This window comes from Symphalangus syndactylus, chromosome 2 (genome assembly GCF_028878055.3).
Source record: "Symphalangus syndactylus isolate Jambi chromosome 2, NHGRI_mSymSyn1-v2.1_pri, whole genome shotgun sequence".
Taxonomy (NCBI): Eukaryota; Metazoa; Chordata; class Mammalia; order Primates; family Hylobatidae; genus Symphalangus; species Symphalangus syndactylus.
The window spans coordinates 43,277,338-43,295,967 of record NC_072424.2 but is presented as its reverse complement, the minus strand read 5'-3'; the positions used below and the strand labels follow the sequence as shown (position 1 = coordinate 43,295,967).

General features: G+C 41.2%; 1 protein-coding gene across 43 annotated transcripts in view; it reads right to left on the bottom strand.

The window, feature by feature from the left end:
• SORBS1 (sorbin and SH3 domain containing 1) overlaps positions 1–18,630 on the bottom strand; it is a 253,422-nt gene that overhangs the window by 57,573 nt on the left and 177,219 nt on the right. For 17 of the 43 annotated variants that reach the window (XM_055254448.2, XM_055254471.2, XM_055254456.2 and 14 more), the window contains 6 exons: positions 15,782–15,829; positions 15,529–15,658; positions 13,244–13,358; positions 7,293–7,376; positions 3,301–3,366; positions 2,645–2,746 (listed from right to left, as the gene is read on the bottom strand). In XM_055254448.2, the coding sequence (XP_055110423.2) occupies positions 2,645–2,746; positions 3,301–3,366; positions 7,293–7,376; positions 13,244–13,358; positions 15,529–15,658; positions 15,782–15,829 (545 nt within the window). The remainder of the gene's footprint in view (positions 1–2,644; positions 2,747–3,300; positions 3,367–7,292; positions 7,377–13,243; positions 13,359–15,528; positions 15,659–15,781; positions 15,830–18,630) is intronic. The other 26 variants (XM_063628443.1, XM_055254564.2, XM_055254675.2 and 23 more) reach the window with 4 other exon arrangements.

Sequence of the window (18,630 nt, the reverse complement as noted above, 5' to 3'; positions counted from 1 at the left end):
CTGAAACCTGTTGGGCTTGTGTGCTTTCATTTCTGAGGGCACCTCTGCTCTGGGATGAGGACTGTATCCCACGCCACCTCCATTATTCCTCAGAAAGCACACCCCTCTAACCTTCACATCCATCCTCCAGCCCTTTTGGCTGCACTGTCTTACCTGCCCATCCTCTCCTTCTTGAGTCTCCTATCTCTGAACACCTGTCCTGTCCGGTCTTCCACCTTGAAAAAACTTTGACCCTGTAGAGTCCTCTGGGAACACTCCCCTCCCTTCCTTCCTCCCACGGCCACATCTTTTCACTCAGTGCTGTACCTCTGTAGGCTCCAGATTCTTTGCCATATACTCTAACTCCCAAGAACTACTCACCCAGCAACCTCCAAAGCCTTTGGAAACATCTTAGTCATCATATCCACTGACCTTCCTGGGAGTCCACCTTTCTGGACCTCTGGGAAGATCTCACGCTTTCTCCTCTTGCTCCATCACTCGCTTTTCCCTCTGCCTCTGTGAACTCTCCTTTCTCTCCCTCTCCCCTTCTCCTGTTCCACATCACCCAACATATCCATGGGTAGTTCTTGGTTTCACATCCTTTCTCTCAACACAACTCCCACTTCAATCTTTCATCTAATCCCTAGTTGGGTGTCTTCCTCTACTCCCAGGGCTTCAACCATTGCCTCGCCTCAGGTGACTCCAATCCCCATCTTAAGCCCATGCCTCTTCCAAGAACTCTAGTTTTAGAGTTCCAACTGCCTACCAGATATTCCCTATATGACACCCAACCAACACCTCAAAGGTCAATTACCTAAAGCCAACTCCCTCACCTTGCTTCTTCCCAGCTTTCCTCTGTGATGTGCTCACATCCTCATTCTTCCAGCTGCCTGGCCAAAACCCTAAGGTTGTCTTTGTCTTAATCCTATCCCCCAATTCTTTGCTCTTTATATCAGTTAGTTAAACTATCCCACTGCAACATCCTCAGTGACCTGGCTTGCATCTGCCCTCCTCACTGCATGCTGGCACACCCAGCAAGTGCTCTCACCACAGCCACAGTCACCATTCTCACTCCAGGACTAGTTGTGATCTCTTCTCACCTGGGACCTTCAATTCCACAGTGGCTAATCTGGTTCCTTCACCCTAATTGGAAACTCAGCCCCTGACCCCACCCCACCTGCCCCACCCATCACCTGTCTGCCTCACCCATGTGTGCAGTGCCTCTGGTGGCTCCTTCAAGTGCTGAGGGAGAGCTTGAGCCTAACCCCTGGCCCTGCTGGCTTCCTCATGCTCTGCTGTCTCTGGATTCCCAATTCCAAACACCCTCAAGCAACCTGCAGCTCCTAGGCTCCTGACTCTCTTATCCCAGACCCCTTGGCCAAATCCCTGGTCTCTTCACCCCTTCCCTGGTTTGAGTCTCTGCTGCTTTCGTGACTTTTGTGCCCAAGTCACTGGGGCTGGAGATCTGTCTCGGTTCTGCTTAAGTGTGGCATGGGTCCATCGGCAGTTTCCACTTTTCCTGTCATGGTTTGTGGAACTTCCTGGCCTCCTCAGCTCCATATTTCTTTTGTATCTTTTTTTTTTTTTTTTTTTTTTTTTGAGACGGAGTCTTGCTCTGTCACCCAGACTGGAGTGCAGAGGTGTGATCTCAGCTCACTGCAAACTCTGCCTCCCGAATTCAAGCGATTCTCCTGCCTCAGCCTCCCAAGTAGCTGGGAATACAGAGGCCTGCCACCATGCCTGGCTAATTTTTGTATTTTTAGTAGAGACTGGGTTTCATCATGTTGGCCAGGCTGGTCTCGAACTCCTGACCTCCAGTGATCCACTTGCCTCGGCCTCCCAAATTGCTGGGATTACAGGCATAAGCCACCGTGCCTGGCCACCTTTTGTACCTTCTCTAAAGATACCTTTTCCTTTTAAGAGTCTCTTTTGTTTTGTCAGGGAGCCCTCCAGGCAGTTCTATGAACATTTGGTTTTTTCCTCCTTGGAAACCTACTTACCATGATGTCTTTCTCTCTCTCTCTCTCTTACTCTCTCTCATATACCCTTTAATAAACCAATTTTGACATAGCTCCCTTTAAAATACCAAGGCAGGCTCAGTTTCAAACACTTCTGTTGTGTGTCCAGGCCATCTGACCTCTGAGTGCATTTTTCATTGAGAACTTTCTGACCTTTAAAACGACAAACACTACTACTCTGACAGCGCCATGCACAGAAAGGGTACCCAAAGCACTGCTGCTGAGTTTTTGAAACTGATCTCTGAGGTTGGTATCTCCCAGGGCTGCAAAAAAGAGGGAAACTGCCAAAAATGGCTCCCTGAAAATTCAGAGAAGGCAGACAGAGACGAAGAAAGGGAACTTAAAAGGTCGCCCCTGGAAAGCAGAGGAAGAGAATAAGGTGGGAGAGTAGTTTCAATCAGCAGCCTCTCTGCATGTATTTGAAGAATCCCCTTTAAGGAAGATGCCAAGCTCAAAAGAAAACCAAGCAAAAATGAACTGGGTAGGGGTGGGGGAAGGAGTCTAAAACAGGAGTCAGAAAGCCATGCAGCCTAAAATAGCCAGCATCACTGTCCGTCACCTCAACTACATCAAAAACCATAGAACAAAGAAGAAAACAAAGCACAGCTTGAAAAGGAACTGATGGCATGAGAAAAACTAGGAAATACCTGTGGCACGTTTGCACTGGGTGCTTTATTAAGCGTCTCCATTTTTTCTAAATCTGCCTCTAACTCTGTCTGGCAGAGGCTGAGATCTTTGTCTAGATTAGTCTGGTTCAAGAAAGAAAAGATGGGAAAGAAGGTTTTAGTTTAGAGGAAAGGGAGAAAGAATGGAAGGTTAAGTTTGAAAAAAATGAATTTTTTTCTTAGTGTTATACTTTCATATGGCCAAGATAGCATGATTAAAACACAAGAGCTCACTGGAAATTAGTTAAAGACATGAAAACAGAGAATGTAACATTAGGCATATAAAGCAGAAATCCTGATGTCATCAGAGCTTCTAAAAGCTATTCTACTTGCTAAAGAGAACTACAAAAACCTACCTTTAAGGAAATGCCTATTTTCTCTTTTTTCAGAGTGTGGTGACGGTGACAAATACTATATGTCAGAAGAATACGCGATTGCTTTAAAAACCTCTAAACATTAGTATATGTCTTAGAGAATTTGTTACATAGTTTTATTACCAAACCAAAAAAAAAAAAAAAAGCATCAAGTTTTTTAAAAACTGATTTAAGAAAAAACAAACAAACAAACCCACAACACACTCACACTAACCAAGGCTAGAGAGCACACACAGTCCAACGGAGGAGGCACAGCGGAATTACCTTTCTATCCTCTCTAGGAAGGATAGAGCAGTCTCCAGGAGTATAATCCCATATCTTTTTGGGAGGCTGACGGGAAGCAGAGGAGGAAATGAAGAAATGAGCATAAAGACATAAAGACAAACATGGAGACTGGCTCAAACAAGGAGGGGCACACTGGGAGAACTGTATCAACACAGAAAGGTGAACTCAAAAGCAAGGGGAGTGGGTGCTGCCTACAGACACAAGGCTGCCAGCTGAAGCGGAAGCCTGAGGATTTGGGAGCTGGGACCGTTACCTAAGAAGTCTGTTTCTATGTCTATGTTTCAAGAGCAAATCATCGTTGGATTCTAAATATTGAAAACTTAAGAAAGGAAGGGGGAAAAAAAAGAAAAAAAAGCATTAATATAAATTTGAACAAAAATAGAAACTTTTAAATTCCTCATTGTTCTTTTCAAACTAAGATTGACACTGAAGATTCTACATTTTTGAGGCAGTCTTCTGCTGTAAAATTCATTGTGTATTAACACATGTGTGAATCTAGAGGTTCGGTCAACAGACTGAACCAAATGTACTTTCTGTGGTTTGTAGCAATGAAATCCATGTATAAAATGGGTGTTAAATAGTGCACTACACAATTTCGTACCAGTAGTTTTAAAATCTCCTTTTACAGTTCAACTAGACCTTGACAGTGGTAGAGACATACTTTTCACCCCCATTAGAGAACAGAGTTTAAACCCAGAATTTAAAGAGGGGACTGTAAGGTTATTTTTGTCTTTTAACTCTTCAAGTCAGATTTACAGCTGCATTCCTAAGACAGAAATTTGCCAAAAGATTGTTGTAAGTTTAATGAGGGAGGAGTCCAGAGGGTGGAACATTTAGAGGTTACAGGTGACATCTAACTCTGGATCCTCTCTTCCACTTGTTCTGCCTATTTAGACTTGAATTTTCTTACATAATGACCTCTAGGGTGATAAGAAATAGGAGATCATTAATAGCTCCTAAAATTTTGTGCAAATTTCATTATAGCCAACTCTATGGAAGCATTCAAACTGGTTTACATTGTGAAATTTTGACTTGCTCTTACATATAGAAATCATGTCAATTTCTATAGAAATTAGAGGAAAACAACTCAGAAGAAAAAGCTGATTCCCAGGCTCTTTGTAATAAATCTGCAAATGAGAAGTAATCTGATTCCAAGGTGTGTTCACCACTGACAGCAACAGGTCAGTAATGTCATCTCTGCACATGTATATTCTGCATTTCGTAAAGTAAGTGATATTAGCAATTACCATTCATCTTTAAGCACTTAATACACTTGGACTGTTCATCTGCAGAAGTAGACTTTTTAAAGCCTAGTGACTTACGATCATTTCTTTCTTTACTGCAATAAACAGGGCAGTGCTTACAAACTAAACTGGTTTTAAATAATCTGTCCAAAAATGGTCCCTGGAGTCTTGAACTATTTGCTATTCTAACAACTTGTTGGAGCTAAAAAGGTATCTTTTTAGTCAGGATCTTGCTGAAATTTCAGTTCATTTTGGATGGCTTAAGCGAAGGGGTGGAGGAAGCAAGGAGTTCAGGGTAAATGTCTAGTGTCAAAGTTCTGGCAGGCTTTACTTGGGGAAAGTGGTTCCCAGTTGGTGTGAGAAAAAAAAAAAGTAGAAATGCTGATTCCCATGATCTGGTAGGAGTTTTGATTCTGCTTCTGAATGGCTGAAAAGCTTTTCAAAACAACTTCCATGGTTTATGTCACTTTTATTTATGTCTCTTACTCTTTTGTGGCAGAGTGGTTAGAGTAGGAAGTGAAGAAAAAATTTATCCTTACCACACCTTCCTCCCAAACCCTGTTAGTTCAACTAGGTAATAAGCCCACCATTAGGATGCCTCAGACCATAAGGAGCTGTTCCTTTCAGGGCTGTTCCTCAGGATATGGGCATTGATTTAGTTAATTTGGCAAGTCTTCATAAGTATTATCTTTTAAAGTAAGACCTACACAAAAAGAAGCAGTCTCATTAGAAGAACTCTGAGGCCTGTGCAAAGAATGCATGTGGCTTCAGAGAAAATGCTACTTTGAAAAAGCATCTCTGAGTCTTTAAATAATTAAGAGGCTGTTAGAGCAATGGGGTAGGGATACAAGCTAGAGGAAGGCCCCAGTATACAACTGGACTGCATTCTCAACATTTGTTTGAAGTTAGCTGTGTGGTACCTGGAGTGAAGTTTTTGGCAGCAATACTGTTAATTTATCAAGCTATGCATGGAGACTATTTAAATGTATGCTGGTATTAAAATACTATATATTATCCTCAAAAATTATTTGTAATGATAGATTTAGTAAAACAATCACAACTAATTAGGGAAAAAATTCCACCATTTTCCCTGAAAGCTAATATTTTAGATAAAACTAATTTAGTTGTTTGGCAGATGAGATGGGCAGAAATGTGTGGATTCTGAAACAGACTTCAAAAATCAATGGCATGGACTCTATTAAACATAATTTAATAGCCTTTGCTTTCCTTGACTAAAGTATGGCATTATTGTTTCATATACCAATCACGGTCTGTTTGGGGGGTGGGGAGACCACTACACACAGCAAAAGCTTTTTTTGGTGACATAATTGACCGGGTTTTAAGAAAAGGAGAAAAGAGAAAGGGTTAGGATACTGTTAAATACTGAATGTGGAAAAGATTGCCTGAGGTAAATTTAACTGATGTCTGAATGGTGAACAGCAGAGGGGAAAAAAAAGGAGAGAAAGGAGAAGAAATGAGGTGTGCACCAATGCTTTGGGGAGGGGAGGAGGAGGGTGCAGACTTTGGGTCAGATGCGTCCCTCTCCACTGGTCACTAGGTGGCGCTGTTCATCCAGGACAGCTCAGCTGCTATCGGGAGACAGTGTCTAGGAGGGACCAGAAGAGAGGAACAAGCAGGCTGTTTGCAAATCTGGTGCTCTTAACTCAGAAGATGCCTGAACTCTCAAAACTCAGCACCGCCAAATCAAAGAGCAATTCCTAAGCACCAGCTTAATTTCTCTTTGTCTTTGTTTTAATAAAAAATTTTAAAACATTTTATTTACTCAACCATAAAATTCATTCCTGTCTGCAAATAAAACTATCATCCCAGACCATAGAAACTCAAAAGCTGGATCCAATGCTTAAAGTCACATACAATCATTGAATAAAATGTGTTTATACACTTAACTCCTCTACCTGTAAATTCTTTTTGCAGCTGTCATAATTAAGACTTTAAAGTAACTAGAGTTTTAAAGTCAGTTTCCAGTTATCTCTAGAGGAAGGATGAGCTCAATTCTCCCTTCTATTTTATATTCCTTTGGGTGCAAGGCTAAGAAAATCCTCCTTTAAGTGCCAAAAGTCAATTTGTACCAAAGCCAGTTCAGAGATATCATGGGGCAACTGTAGGGTGAATACTAAAGATGCTAGAATTCCTTACTCCCATTTCAAACTTTGGGAAATATCCTACATCATAGAAATCATTCCCTAAAAGTCACCTATAATGGGGTTGCATTTGTGGGTCACATCTGCATAAAGAGAGGTCCTTGTTGGCCTGCTCTGGGACTTCATTTACATATGTGCTTTTAAAAATTCTATTTAAAGCAGAGACAATGCTGGTCTTCTCAGTGTGTAACGCATTTTCAGCTTGTCTTTCACAAACCATAAAGACTTTGGTCAAGGAAGTGAACCAATGGCTGAAATAATGCCATCCACAAGGCATGTGGTACTTGTTGTTAGTGGGGGGAGGTCTAAGACAAGCAATGATTATTTGTGTTTCTCTGGTATATTCCAGCAAGATATATTTCCAGAGCTCACTATCCTTTCTCAGTGAAGTAAGGCAAAAGAAAGCTTAGAGGTTGTAGTGAGAAGAGACAATCCCACTACAGACAACCAACATGACTGCTCCCCACTTTCTGAATTCCTTACAAACATCTGATTCTTTAGCAGCAACAATGCATCCACAGCATTAGTTTAAAAGGTGTATAACCACTGAAGCTATTAAACTTACCGGTTTCCCAAACTCCAATTCCGAAAAGAATTTATACCAAGGTTCATTCTTTAAATCTATCTCTTCTGGGCTTATATCCCGACTCTATAGGGGTTGGTGATAGGGAAATGGAAGAAAGAGAAGGATAACATTATGCAAAGATTACATAGGAACAGGCCAGTAGAGATGCAGTGGTTTCCAGGTACATACAGGAGCTGCATTCAATAGCAGCAATCATCTGTTTTTACTGACAACAGCAAAAACAGGAGGGAGAGGATAAGTTTATAAAAACAGGGAAATTGAGGCAGGGAACAGTGAGTGAATCATTCTCAGCCCTAAGGCAGAGGAAAATGGACTACAGATGGACAACTCTGCACCACACTGCTGCCAACACAACAAGTCTGAATCTGGGTATAACAGCGTTCTGCAATAATTTTCAGTAATGTGGAAGAAAACAAAGCCCTTTACAAAGAACTATTAGTTATGAGCAAACTACTTGGTGAGCACACCAAACATTTAGCCATCTATGCCAGTTGAGTAGAGCAGATATTTATGGGCTAGTACAACTTTAGTACTTATTTGCAAAGCTACCTTAAGGTTTTCGAAATAAACGCAAATATTGACACTTTATAAAAGCCAATTGGTTAATACTGCATCTTTAATGGCACATGAGTAGGTAGGAAACCATGTCCCGTACACAGTAAAGTGAAAGTGAAAAATGATATAAGTAAAGACAGAGGACACAGTGAAAAAACATTTTAAACAAGTATCCATGGCAGATGAATACAGACAGAATATACTTCGTGTTTTAACAAATAAATGTTAAAGAATTGGGAAAAAATAAAGTGAAAGAAAAGCTAGACAAGACAGATAACAGAACAAAGGGGAAAAAACTTCTGGGTTATGTGACAAAAATAAGTTAGATTTCTCACTTTATATAACACTATGAGGTTATCAATAGACTGATAATTTGATTCCATGGGATATAATATTTAACCAAGTAAGTATAAAGTTCTGGCACCTTATTTCATGGAATAACACATGTTTCTGGAAATAACTAGTTGGAAAACGAATGCGGCAAAGCAAATCACGTTTTCCCCTTCATAAATTGGAGAAATATTTACATCAGGGAAAAGTGAGGTTCATGACTAATTAAATATGTATATATGTTTCAAAAAACATTGATAATCACGAAAAGAGAGTTGGGGTGATTTTCTACAATAACCTGAAATACAAAATGCATACACTTTCTACTGAGATTGAAAACACTGCACAACCAACTTCACTACTTCTGGGCTATGACATCTGAGGGAGGGGGTTGCCGTGTCTGGTGTGCAGGTCTTTCATGCTAGTGCTTCACAAAGCAGCTCTTCTTGACTGTACGTTTCTTACAACATGGTTAACATCCCCTTTGCAGCTTGTAGAAATGGCTGCTAACTTTCTTAGCGACCTTTACCAATCCCTTTTTCTAAGATCTTTAAAAGAATCTTTAGCATTACTTTCACTTTTGCTACAGGTAGAGGACGATATGGAAATATGGCAGGGAAGCTTCCTTTAACCGAAACCAAGCTAGGTTGAAATCGGAAGGAAATACATACTGAAACACAAGGTCTGTCCTCCTGCATCCAGATAAAACTTCCTCCAAATGTCTTTAGGGACTTAGGGTTTAAATCCTGAAGGAGAAGACCTGCCCTCACTGTAGTAAATGGATTCTATATTTATTCAATTCAGTGAAAGGAGGTACAATACCTACAAAAACACAACTATTCAGTACTGGCAATTTAGCCATTGGGACTTTCTATATCCTAATATGATGGGGTTTCATGAAATCTATTTCATGTTTGTTATTTTTACAAAGACTATTTATAAACTGCCCTCTAGGAATGGTTAGGCTTTTTTTCTTTTTTCGTAAATAAAATGTACCAGCTCTTTCGGGAAACTGCTCGAAAGTTTTGGTACTCATGATCCTGAAGTAATTAACTCATTTTATTCCCAAAGGTTGTCTGCAGATTGTTTTACTGTGGAGGTTAATGCTGTGCCAATAATAGAATCAGGAGGTTATGTCAAACAGCGATGGGTGAGAGCAACCAGCCTCTGTCCTTTGAGCTCCTCAGAGATAAAGCTAAAAACGTGATACCACACAGCCCTCACATCTGCATTTGATTTTGCCAAGTATAACTCAGCTGTGGATCCTGTTATGGAACAGACCAACAGAAAAACATCCTTCTGGACACAGAGCAGGAACTCTGGCCTGGCAGACAGGGAAAATTCCATAATGCCTGGCAAAGTTCTTTAGTACCACAGGCTATTCTCCCAGCTCAAAAAAAATCCTTGGAAAAGGGCAGGTAACTCACCAGAAAAATGCCAGCTTCTCCTCAAAGACAGTTTTGCTTCTTGAATGGAAGCCAGAGACCAGCTTCAAATTCCAATTAAATAAGTCACCTGAATGTGGTATGTCTGTGTAGCACTTCATAATATTCACAGTTATTGTACCCATATTATCACATTTGACCCACCCCATCTTCCAATTCCTAGTCCAGTGTTCTTTACACTATACCATATTCCGCTTTTCATATTCCACAGGACTGGGGAGCAGGCCCACTAATTTTGTGATGACACCAAGCTAAAGCAGGGCTAAATGACCATGCTGAAAAGCCAGGAAAGGAACACAAAGTGAGAGTGAACTGGGAAGAAACAAAGCTGGGGAAATCCCCTTGTTTTACACTTCCAAAATGTACACTGTGTCTGTAATCACTCTTTTAATATCTGTCCATCCTACTACATATATATGTATATGTATATGTATATGTATATGTATATATGTATGTATATGTATATGTGTGTGTATATATATATATATATATATGTATGTATATATTTAACTGAACTGAACTTCTGTAAGAGACTTAGAGGAAGATATGAAAGAATGAGTCCTGAAAAAGGCCATTTCTGACAAAGCAAGGACTGACCAACAGCTCTCCAATTCCAAGGCTAAAAGAGAAAAAAGTATCCCACTATGATAAGAGGGGACCAGGTAGAGATAAAGACCCACATAAGTGCCAGGTTTGGTGGCTCAAGCCTGTAGTCCCAGCAGTTTGGGAGGCCAAGAGCGGCAGATTGTTTGAGCCAAGGAGTTTGAGACCAGCCTGGGCAACATGGTGAAACCCCATCTCTACAAACAATAAAAAATTAGCTGGGCCAGGCACAGCGGCTCACGGCTGTAATCCCACACTTTGGGAGGCAGAAGTGGGTGGATCATTTGAGGCCATGAGTTCAGGACCAGCCTGGCCAACATGGTGAAACCCCATCTCTACTAAAAATACAAAAATTAGCCTGGTGTGGTGGTGCATGCCTGTAATCCCATCTACTCAGGAGGCTGAGGCAGGAGAATTGCATGAACCCAGGATGCAGAGGTTGCAGTGAGCTGAGATTGCACCACTGCACTCCATCCTGGGCAACAGAGCAAGACTCCATCTCAAAAAAAAAAAAAAGAAAGAAAGAAAGAAAGAAATTAGCTGGGCATGGTAGTGCGTGCCTGTAGCCCCAGCTACTTGGGAGGCTGAGGTGGGAGGATTGCCTGAGCCTGGGAGGTCAAGGCTTCAGTGAGCCATGATCACATCACTGTACTCCAGCCTAGGTGATAGAGTGAGACCCTATCTCAAAAAAAAAAAAAAAAGACCTTCATATGAGTCTTTCAAATAGATGACTAGGTCATCAAGGTTGTAAGTCTTCTGTAGGGGGTTTTGAAGGCAGTATAGTGTTTCTTTCATCTTTCTGGAATGATTTGAGTATGCTCCAGGGGCAAGGTGAACTCTAGGGCAACCTCTCCTGCTAACCATGCATAGATGTGCCTATGAAGTCACAATTTAAATTGCCAGAGTTAAGCAGACATAAGTACCTCAAATGGAAAAAGCATTTTTTTCTCCCAAAATGAAGTAGTGCGTATCTGAGAGCAGACTTAGATTCTACATCTGTCACTAGTTAGTATACTTACCCACAGTTAACAATGCAAGTGTGTGTTTTGGGGGCGGGGGTAGGGGTGTATGTTCAAATTCTGGCAAACCAGATACTAGATACCAAAAGCCAAGACTCACATCTGAAACTCACACTTCACCTTTTCTGTCCATGTGATAAAAACAGCAGGAAACAAAATCAAACATAAAGGATGAATTCAACTACTGTGAAGGGCTGACTGTCAAAAGATTAAGATTCAACTAAAACTTCTCTTTGGAGGAACAGAGCTAAATTGGGTGAAACTATTGGACATTCCTACTCTTCCTCGGCCTGCCTTTGGTGTTCATGCCCCATTAGTGGCTTGGCTTAGGGCTTGGTACTACACAGAGGAGCTTTGCAATCCATGTGCATGCTCACCACCATTCTCCAAGAGGGCCCCGTGGGGCAATATGTGTTACTTTTCAGGGTCTGTAAAAACAATGTAAATGATCCCAAGAACTGTGGTATGGAAGATTCTCATAAACTGTTGCGGTATCAATGAGAAAAACTAAACTATGTTGTTTTTCCTAGTTCTGAGTAGTGGTTAAATGACTAAGAACCAGGGAAAGGAGCTGGAAACGAAGGAGAAATTAAGAAAAGGGAGCCTTCGGTAAGAGCCATGAAAATCCATGAATGGTGATACTGCCGAAACAAAAACACTCAAAGGTCTACAGAGTCCCTGAAATCATTTAAATGTATTAATATGTAATGGTGGGTCCTAGACTTCTTATTAGTGTTGGAAATAAACCCAAGGAGCACAACTTTCTTTGCAGGAGCACCTGGGTGCAAGGTTACCTTCTATGTTTCTTACGTACAGTATCTTCTAACAGCAGAGAACCTCCAAAGAAGGGCAGTGGTGGGGAGAAGGCAAAATTCTGTGCTCCTCTCCTAATTTTCTGCTTGCAATAACTGTGGTGCATAGTGAACGCTAAAGAATGACAACTCTAAGTATTTCTGTGACCTGTTGACCTTTTTTCCTAATTAAAATGACTTATCCTTCAGTGCTTTTAGAGATGTCACATTTTTATCTCAGTAGAAGTCAAATCGATTCTTCTTTCAAAACATGTAGAGCCGAAGAGGCGGAGGGAACATAATTTGAGCCTGCATTTCAGAGGCCTGCTTATTCTGGAGACATTGTGGTGACCACATTTTAATAAAAACCAAACCCCAGCATAATAATTACATCCTGCTGTCCTGCTGAGGACTGCAATGTTTCTGGAGCTTTAGAGAACTCCTTAACCAGGATCACAATTCCGAACCAGCTTTTCCTAATGAAGGGTTAATAAAAGGACGCATGATTGGCAGGTATGAAACTAATCAATGTGTAAGAATTCTTCCTGTTTCACAGAGGAGGCCGCTTTTCCAGGGTGGTCTGCTATATGCATACAAACCATTTTCCCCACTCATAATTGCTTAGACATGTGAACTTGTATAGGGAATCATAAACCAGGTCGAATATGAAATTAGTCCTCAATATTGTACTTGTCAAAAAAGGAAGACCTAAAAGATATATTCTAACAGCCTGGGGCCTTTTTTCCAAGTCACAACATCCTATTAGTTATGTAGCTTTTAATGACATTCTAGTAACTTGTACAAAATTTATGCCTGTTCTGAGTCACTTAAAAAAAACTGGACTTCAGTCCACTTAATGACAAGCCTGATAAATGAACACTTAGACATTTAAAAAAAGACAGCAGCAAAATCAATCTTTATGTTAGTAGAAAAATTAATATTGGTTAAAACCATGCACAAAAAAAGCAACAGAGCCACAATAAGAGGATTTTTTAAAAGCAGACTCGTGGGACTTATTTTATGAACACCTGCAAAAATGAAAAGGGTAAAAGTACTTCATTTTTGTCATTATCTTTGAAACAAAGCAAGTCTATCTCAAGAGGAAAGAATGTAATCCAATTGCACAATGCATTCTGATTAAAGAACATGGGCAACGTGAGACAAAAGAACTTTAATATGCACATTACCATCTTTTCGTTGGTCAGAACGGAAGACTTGCCCGGCTGATATTCGTAAATGCTTTTGGGCTCTGCACGATATTTTCTTGTATCTACTTTCTTATCTGGGGGTTCCCAGTCATTTCTGCAGAAAGAAAATTCTATTAGAGCTATTTTCATGACAACTGGCATTAGCTTCCGACACGGTCTGACTTTGGATGGCTATAGTGTAATCAAAGAACTGTTATATCCAAAGCATAAAATCGGAGTCAGAGTGAACAATTTAGTTGTATTGGTTTGCTTCTCAAAACAACCAGTTAAAGTTTGGTGTTCACTTCACAAAAGGCTTGAGACGTCCTGTGCTCAAAACCAGGCACCAGGAAGGGGAGAGGAGAAAGCAACAGGAAAACAGGCAGCAGCAGCAAAGCTGGCTCTGGAAAAAATCTTTCACCTTGCTTCGCTCTATGGGCTTTTCATTCCACGGACATGCCTGTACTTCCCACTCACACTAGTGCAGTGAGAGAGAACACAGGTCCTGGAGCCAGTTGACTGTGGTTCAAATCCTGCCACACCCCTTGCTAACTAGGTGATCTTAGACAAGTATTTCACCTCTTGGTATCTCAGTTTCCTCATCTGAAAAATGGGGTTGTTGTAAGGACTAAACAATTTACATGAGACAGCACATGTAATCACTGAGCAGAGTGCCAGGCCCATAGTAACCACACAATAAATGTTAGCTGCTACTATAATTGCATTCTTCCCTGTTCCACACTGGAATAGGGAAGAGGTAACTGTGGGTTGAAACCTTAGATTCAAGTCAGTAATCGATTTTGGTTTGATTTTTGCATATGGTGAGAGATGGGAGTCTAGCTTCATCCTTCTGCATAACCAGTTTTCCCAGCACCATTTATTGAAGGGTCTGTCTTTCTCCCAATGTATGTTCTTGGCACCATTGTGGAAAATGAGTTCACAACAGGTGTGTGGATTTGTTTCTGGGTTCTCTATTCTGTTCCATTGGTCTATATGTCTGTTTTCATGCTAGTACCAAGCTGTTTTGGTTACTATAAGCTCTAGTTTGCAAATTTTTAATTTGTACATTACTGTACTTTGCACTGTGATTATATTAAGTTTTTCATGCTAGGCTGTAAACTTCTTGAAGGCAGAGACAATGATTTATATATACCCATATCCTTCCATGATATATGGTTCAATCTGCAGAGAATACACCCAGTGGGTTCTGGATGAAGGCAACTATAAGGGATTTGTGGGTATACCCAGCTTTCTTTTCAAATTAATTATCAAACTCCTCAGGTAGAGGCCACTTAAGTTTGTGTGGTGCTTTTAAAACAGCCATTAATTTGTCTATGAGGTTGGAAAAGGTACAGAGGTGTGAAATTGGATGTGTATTTAAGGAAGAAGTAAATAATTTTGTTTGGCCAGAGCCTTTTGTGTGTTGAGAAGTGCTGTAAGTTGGGGCTGGAAGATGCATGGAACTCCTGTCCAAATAGCATGAGAAGATTGCTTCCGAGGGCATTTTTAGAGATAAGAACTCAAGTCAGGTATTTGGGACCAGCCTAGCCAACATGGTGAAACCCTGTCTCCACTAAAAAAAAAAAAAAAAATTAACCGTGAGTGGTGGTGTGCACCTGTAGTCCTAGCTACTCGGGAGCCTGAGGCATGAGAACTACTTGAACCTGGGAGGCAGAAGTTGCAGTGAGCCGAGATCGCACCACTGTACTCCAGCCTGGATGACAGAGCAAAACTCCGTCTGAAAAAAAAAAAAAACCTCAAGAAAAAGAAAACTGTGTTGTTTGCTGCAGGCATTTTAAGAGATTTATTAATGGTGTCACTAGAACAAGTCCAAGGCTTATGTCTCAATAATACATGTTGCACGAGTAAATGGACATTAAAAAGTGTGGCTTCTTTTTAAAGTTATAGTCACTGCTATGAATAAGTGAACACAGTATGCACAAAGAATATGACAATATGTGACAAATCTTGCAGTTAAGACTTCTCTTGTGAAAATGTAAAAAGTGATGATAATGATAGTCAATATTAATAAAGCCCATACTATGAGCCAAGTGCTACCAAGAATGCTTACGTATATTACCTCATTTTATCCTTGCACTATCCTTACTAGGAATCATGCTATTTTTATCCCCATTTTACAGAGGAGGACATTGAGGCTAAGAAATAAGAAGTCACTGCTAATAGGTGACAGGGGACAGACTCAAATTCCACATTCCTAAGAATGGAGGCTCAATGAACACCGACAAGGCCCAGGCTGAATGAATGAGAGACAAGCAGGCACTTACCTTTCTGGACTTGACTTCAGTGAGGAAGAGCGGGCTGGGAGGGGTAGTGTGGCCGACCTCTTGACTACCTTCTCACCATCAATGTAGCTCATCTCACTTTTTGAGCGAGGCACAGAAAGGGGAGATTTTGCTGGAGAAAGACAGTGCAGACAAAAGACTTAAAACTCATGAAAACTGAAAAGAGGGCGATTATCTTCCCTCATCCACCACTTTCCCTTCCTCCCCCACAACCAGGTTATTTGAAGTCACTTACTGTCTTCAGAAAACGAGTATCTGGGAGAGTACAGATCTGAATCATCATCTATTGAACAAAACAAAATGCAGTCAGGAGAAGTCTGGCTAAGGTAAGAGAACCAAGTTGTATGTTCCCCATTTCCACAGTCCAGTCCGAGCATCCAGCCCCACTAGGGATCCCAGTGGAGAGAAGAAGAGTGAAGCGCCAGAAGCTACACCACAGCAGAGCACGTTTGAGAGGAGCAAGGTTTGTAGAGCACACCCAACCAAACCTGGAGTCCAGGCAGGACAGTCATAACTGGTGGATGCTGCTGCCTGACATCGAGAAATGCATGGGGACAAACAGCCAAGGGTCCTCCTCCAGAGAATCCACACAACCAAAGCTGGAATGCAGGGTCTGGGTCTGGCTGAGTAGGAAGCAGGGGCTGAGATGGATCCCCGGCTGCATCAGCTCAGAGTATGGTTAAGCTCACCGAGTTCAACAGTGTCTTGAAAAGCCTCTTACAGGGGCCTCGGGCTGCTACTGGATGGGAAGGAGAGGCCCAGAGGGTGGGTTTTCTAGCTCCTTGCCTCAGCTTTGACCTGTTTTATATGGTAATCTTTCATACACATCATTAACAAAGAAGTTCTGCAGCTAAGAGAAGAATTTGAGAAAACCCTCACCAAAATTTGTTTTGATTCCACCTCAATCTGGTTCCCTGAGTAGATTTGTTTCTTTGGAACACAATAGACCCATGGTCAAATGGCTTCCTCTGCAAAGGTACTACTCGGAGTGAGTATCTAAACTGCATCTCTGGAGCAAATCAAACTCACACGTGTCTCTATGGTGGGAGGTGGCTCTCCAAAGGCATGACACACATCCCTATGTAGGCTTGACACTGGGTTCTAAAACTTGCAGAACCTATACAAGATCTGAACCCCCTGTGGAAGTGGCTGTATCTTCTGAACTAAAAATCAGACCACAGGCACATTGATGGGAACAGGTTTTTAAAGTGGGACTGTCCCGAAAATGCACTCTATCTAGTCACTACATCCATGATGGTCCCTCCAAAGCACTACTCCAAAAAGAGTTAGTTAGCCTTTCCCATTTCTAACATCTTGCTAATCTGGATTCAAAATTCACATACATGGAATGAAGACCCAATTCCTTCCCTAAAGTTCATGACAACTAGGAAAGCACATGAACTAACCTGCAAAGACAAGTCAAAGAATCCACTGTATGGTGGTGACTTCGTGTTAATCAAGTCCTTGTTTCTATGCAAATCATCTTAAGTTTCAGAAGAGACAAGGCCAGAATATTTTATGCAATATAAATAAGCTAACGTTGCTATTATTTTGAGTAAAGTATTATTCTGACAGCCTCTCTAACAATCACTCCTTCTTGTCCCCTCTTCCCCATTTTTATTTGTCTCAGGTCTCCCTTGGCCCACATAAGGGACAGGCATCAGGTACCAAGGTGCCTTTTCCCCTACTTCCTTCCCTCACTTTTAAGAATTTATCAATATCAAGGTTGAACAGGGCTTAAGGTTTTTTTCTACCAACATAGCCAAGCCTTTCACTATTTTAAATTGAGTGTGTAAGCTTATTTATGTTATCTTCTGAAAATAGAACAGGGGAAAGAGATAAAGTGGGATCCAAAAAAAGATTTTTTGAAAGATTATTCTGAAAAATTGCGTGTTGACAGTTTTTTGCTTTTTTAAACAGAACGTCTGATTATACTGACAAAATGCCACGATGTCAAAGAAAACTAAAAATGAGCTTTGATTACAGGGACTTGATTAGAAAAAATGCTGCAATGAAAATGCCCAAATGAAAAGTTAGCTTAGTTAGAAGCTGATGTATGCACTGCTTAAAATGTAGCTTAGCATTTTAGCTCAAAACCCTGTACATCTCTGAATCACGGAGAAATTATAGCTTATCAGTAGATTATGAGATGAAGGTTAATTTATAACTATTACCTGGTTCATGAAGTAAAAAGCAAAGTTTTCACTGGGTGGAGAGGAGTGGCATTTAAATATTCAGTTTTTTTTTTTTTTTTTTTAAGCCTGAGCCCTTTAAAAAACGTTTCTCTCTAGAGCTTTCTAATGTGGAACTCTAGAAGGTTTATTAGAAGAAAATGAGAAATACTGGTTGAGCATGGTGGCTCACGCCTGTAACCCCAGCACTTTGGGAGGCTGAGGTGGGTGTATCGCTTGAGGTCAGGAGTTCGAGACCAGCCTGACCAACATGGTGAAACCCCATCTCTATTAAAAATACAAAAATTAGCCAGGCGTGATGGCATGCGCCTGTAGTCCCAGCTACTTGGGAGGCTGAGGCAGAAGAATTGCTTGAACCCCAGAGGCAGAGGTTGGGGTGAGCCAAGATCGTGCCCCTGCACTCCAGCCTGGGTGATGGAGTGAGACTGTCTCAAAAAGAAAAAAAAAAAAAAAAAAGGAAGAAGAAGAAAATGAGAAATAGTTCTAAGATAGGGAAAAAAACAGTACTACTTGGGAAGTTTAACAATGTATGTACTTTGAAAAGGAGAGGGAGAACCAGGAAAGTTGGAGTTGGGGGATGCTGGTAACAGAGGCGTCTGAAGAACTGAATGTGCTTAAAGCTCCTTTCTTGGACGGGTCTGGTGGCTCACACCTGTACCCCCAGTGCTTTGGGAGGCTGGGGTGGGAGGATTGCTCGAGGCCAGAAATCCAAGACCAGCCTGGGCAACATAGTGAGATCCCATCTCTACAAAATATTTTTAAAAATTAGCCATGCATGGCAGCACACACCTGCAGTCCTAGCTACTTGGGAGGCTGAGGTGGGAGGATCGCTTGAGTCTAGGAGTTTGAGGCTGCAGTGAGCTATGACTGTACCACTGCACTCCAGCCTGGG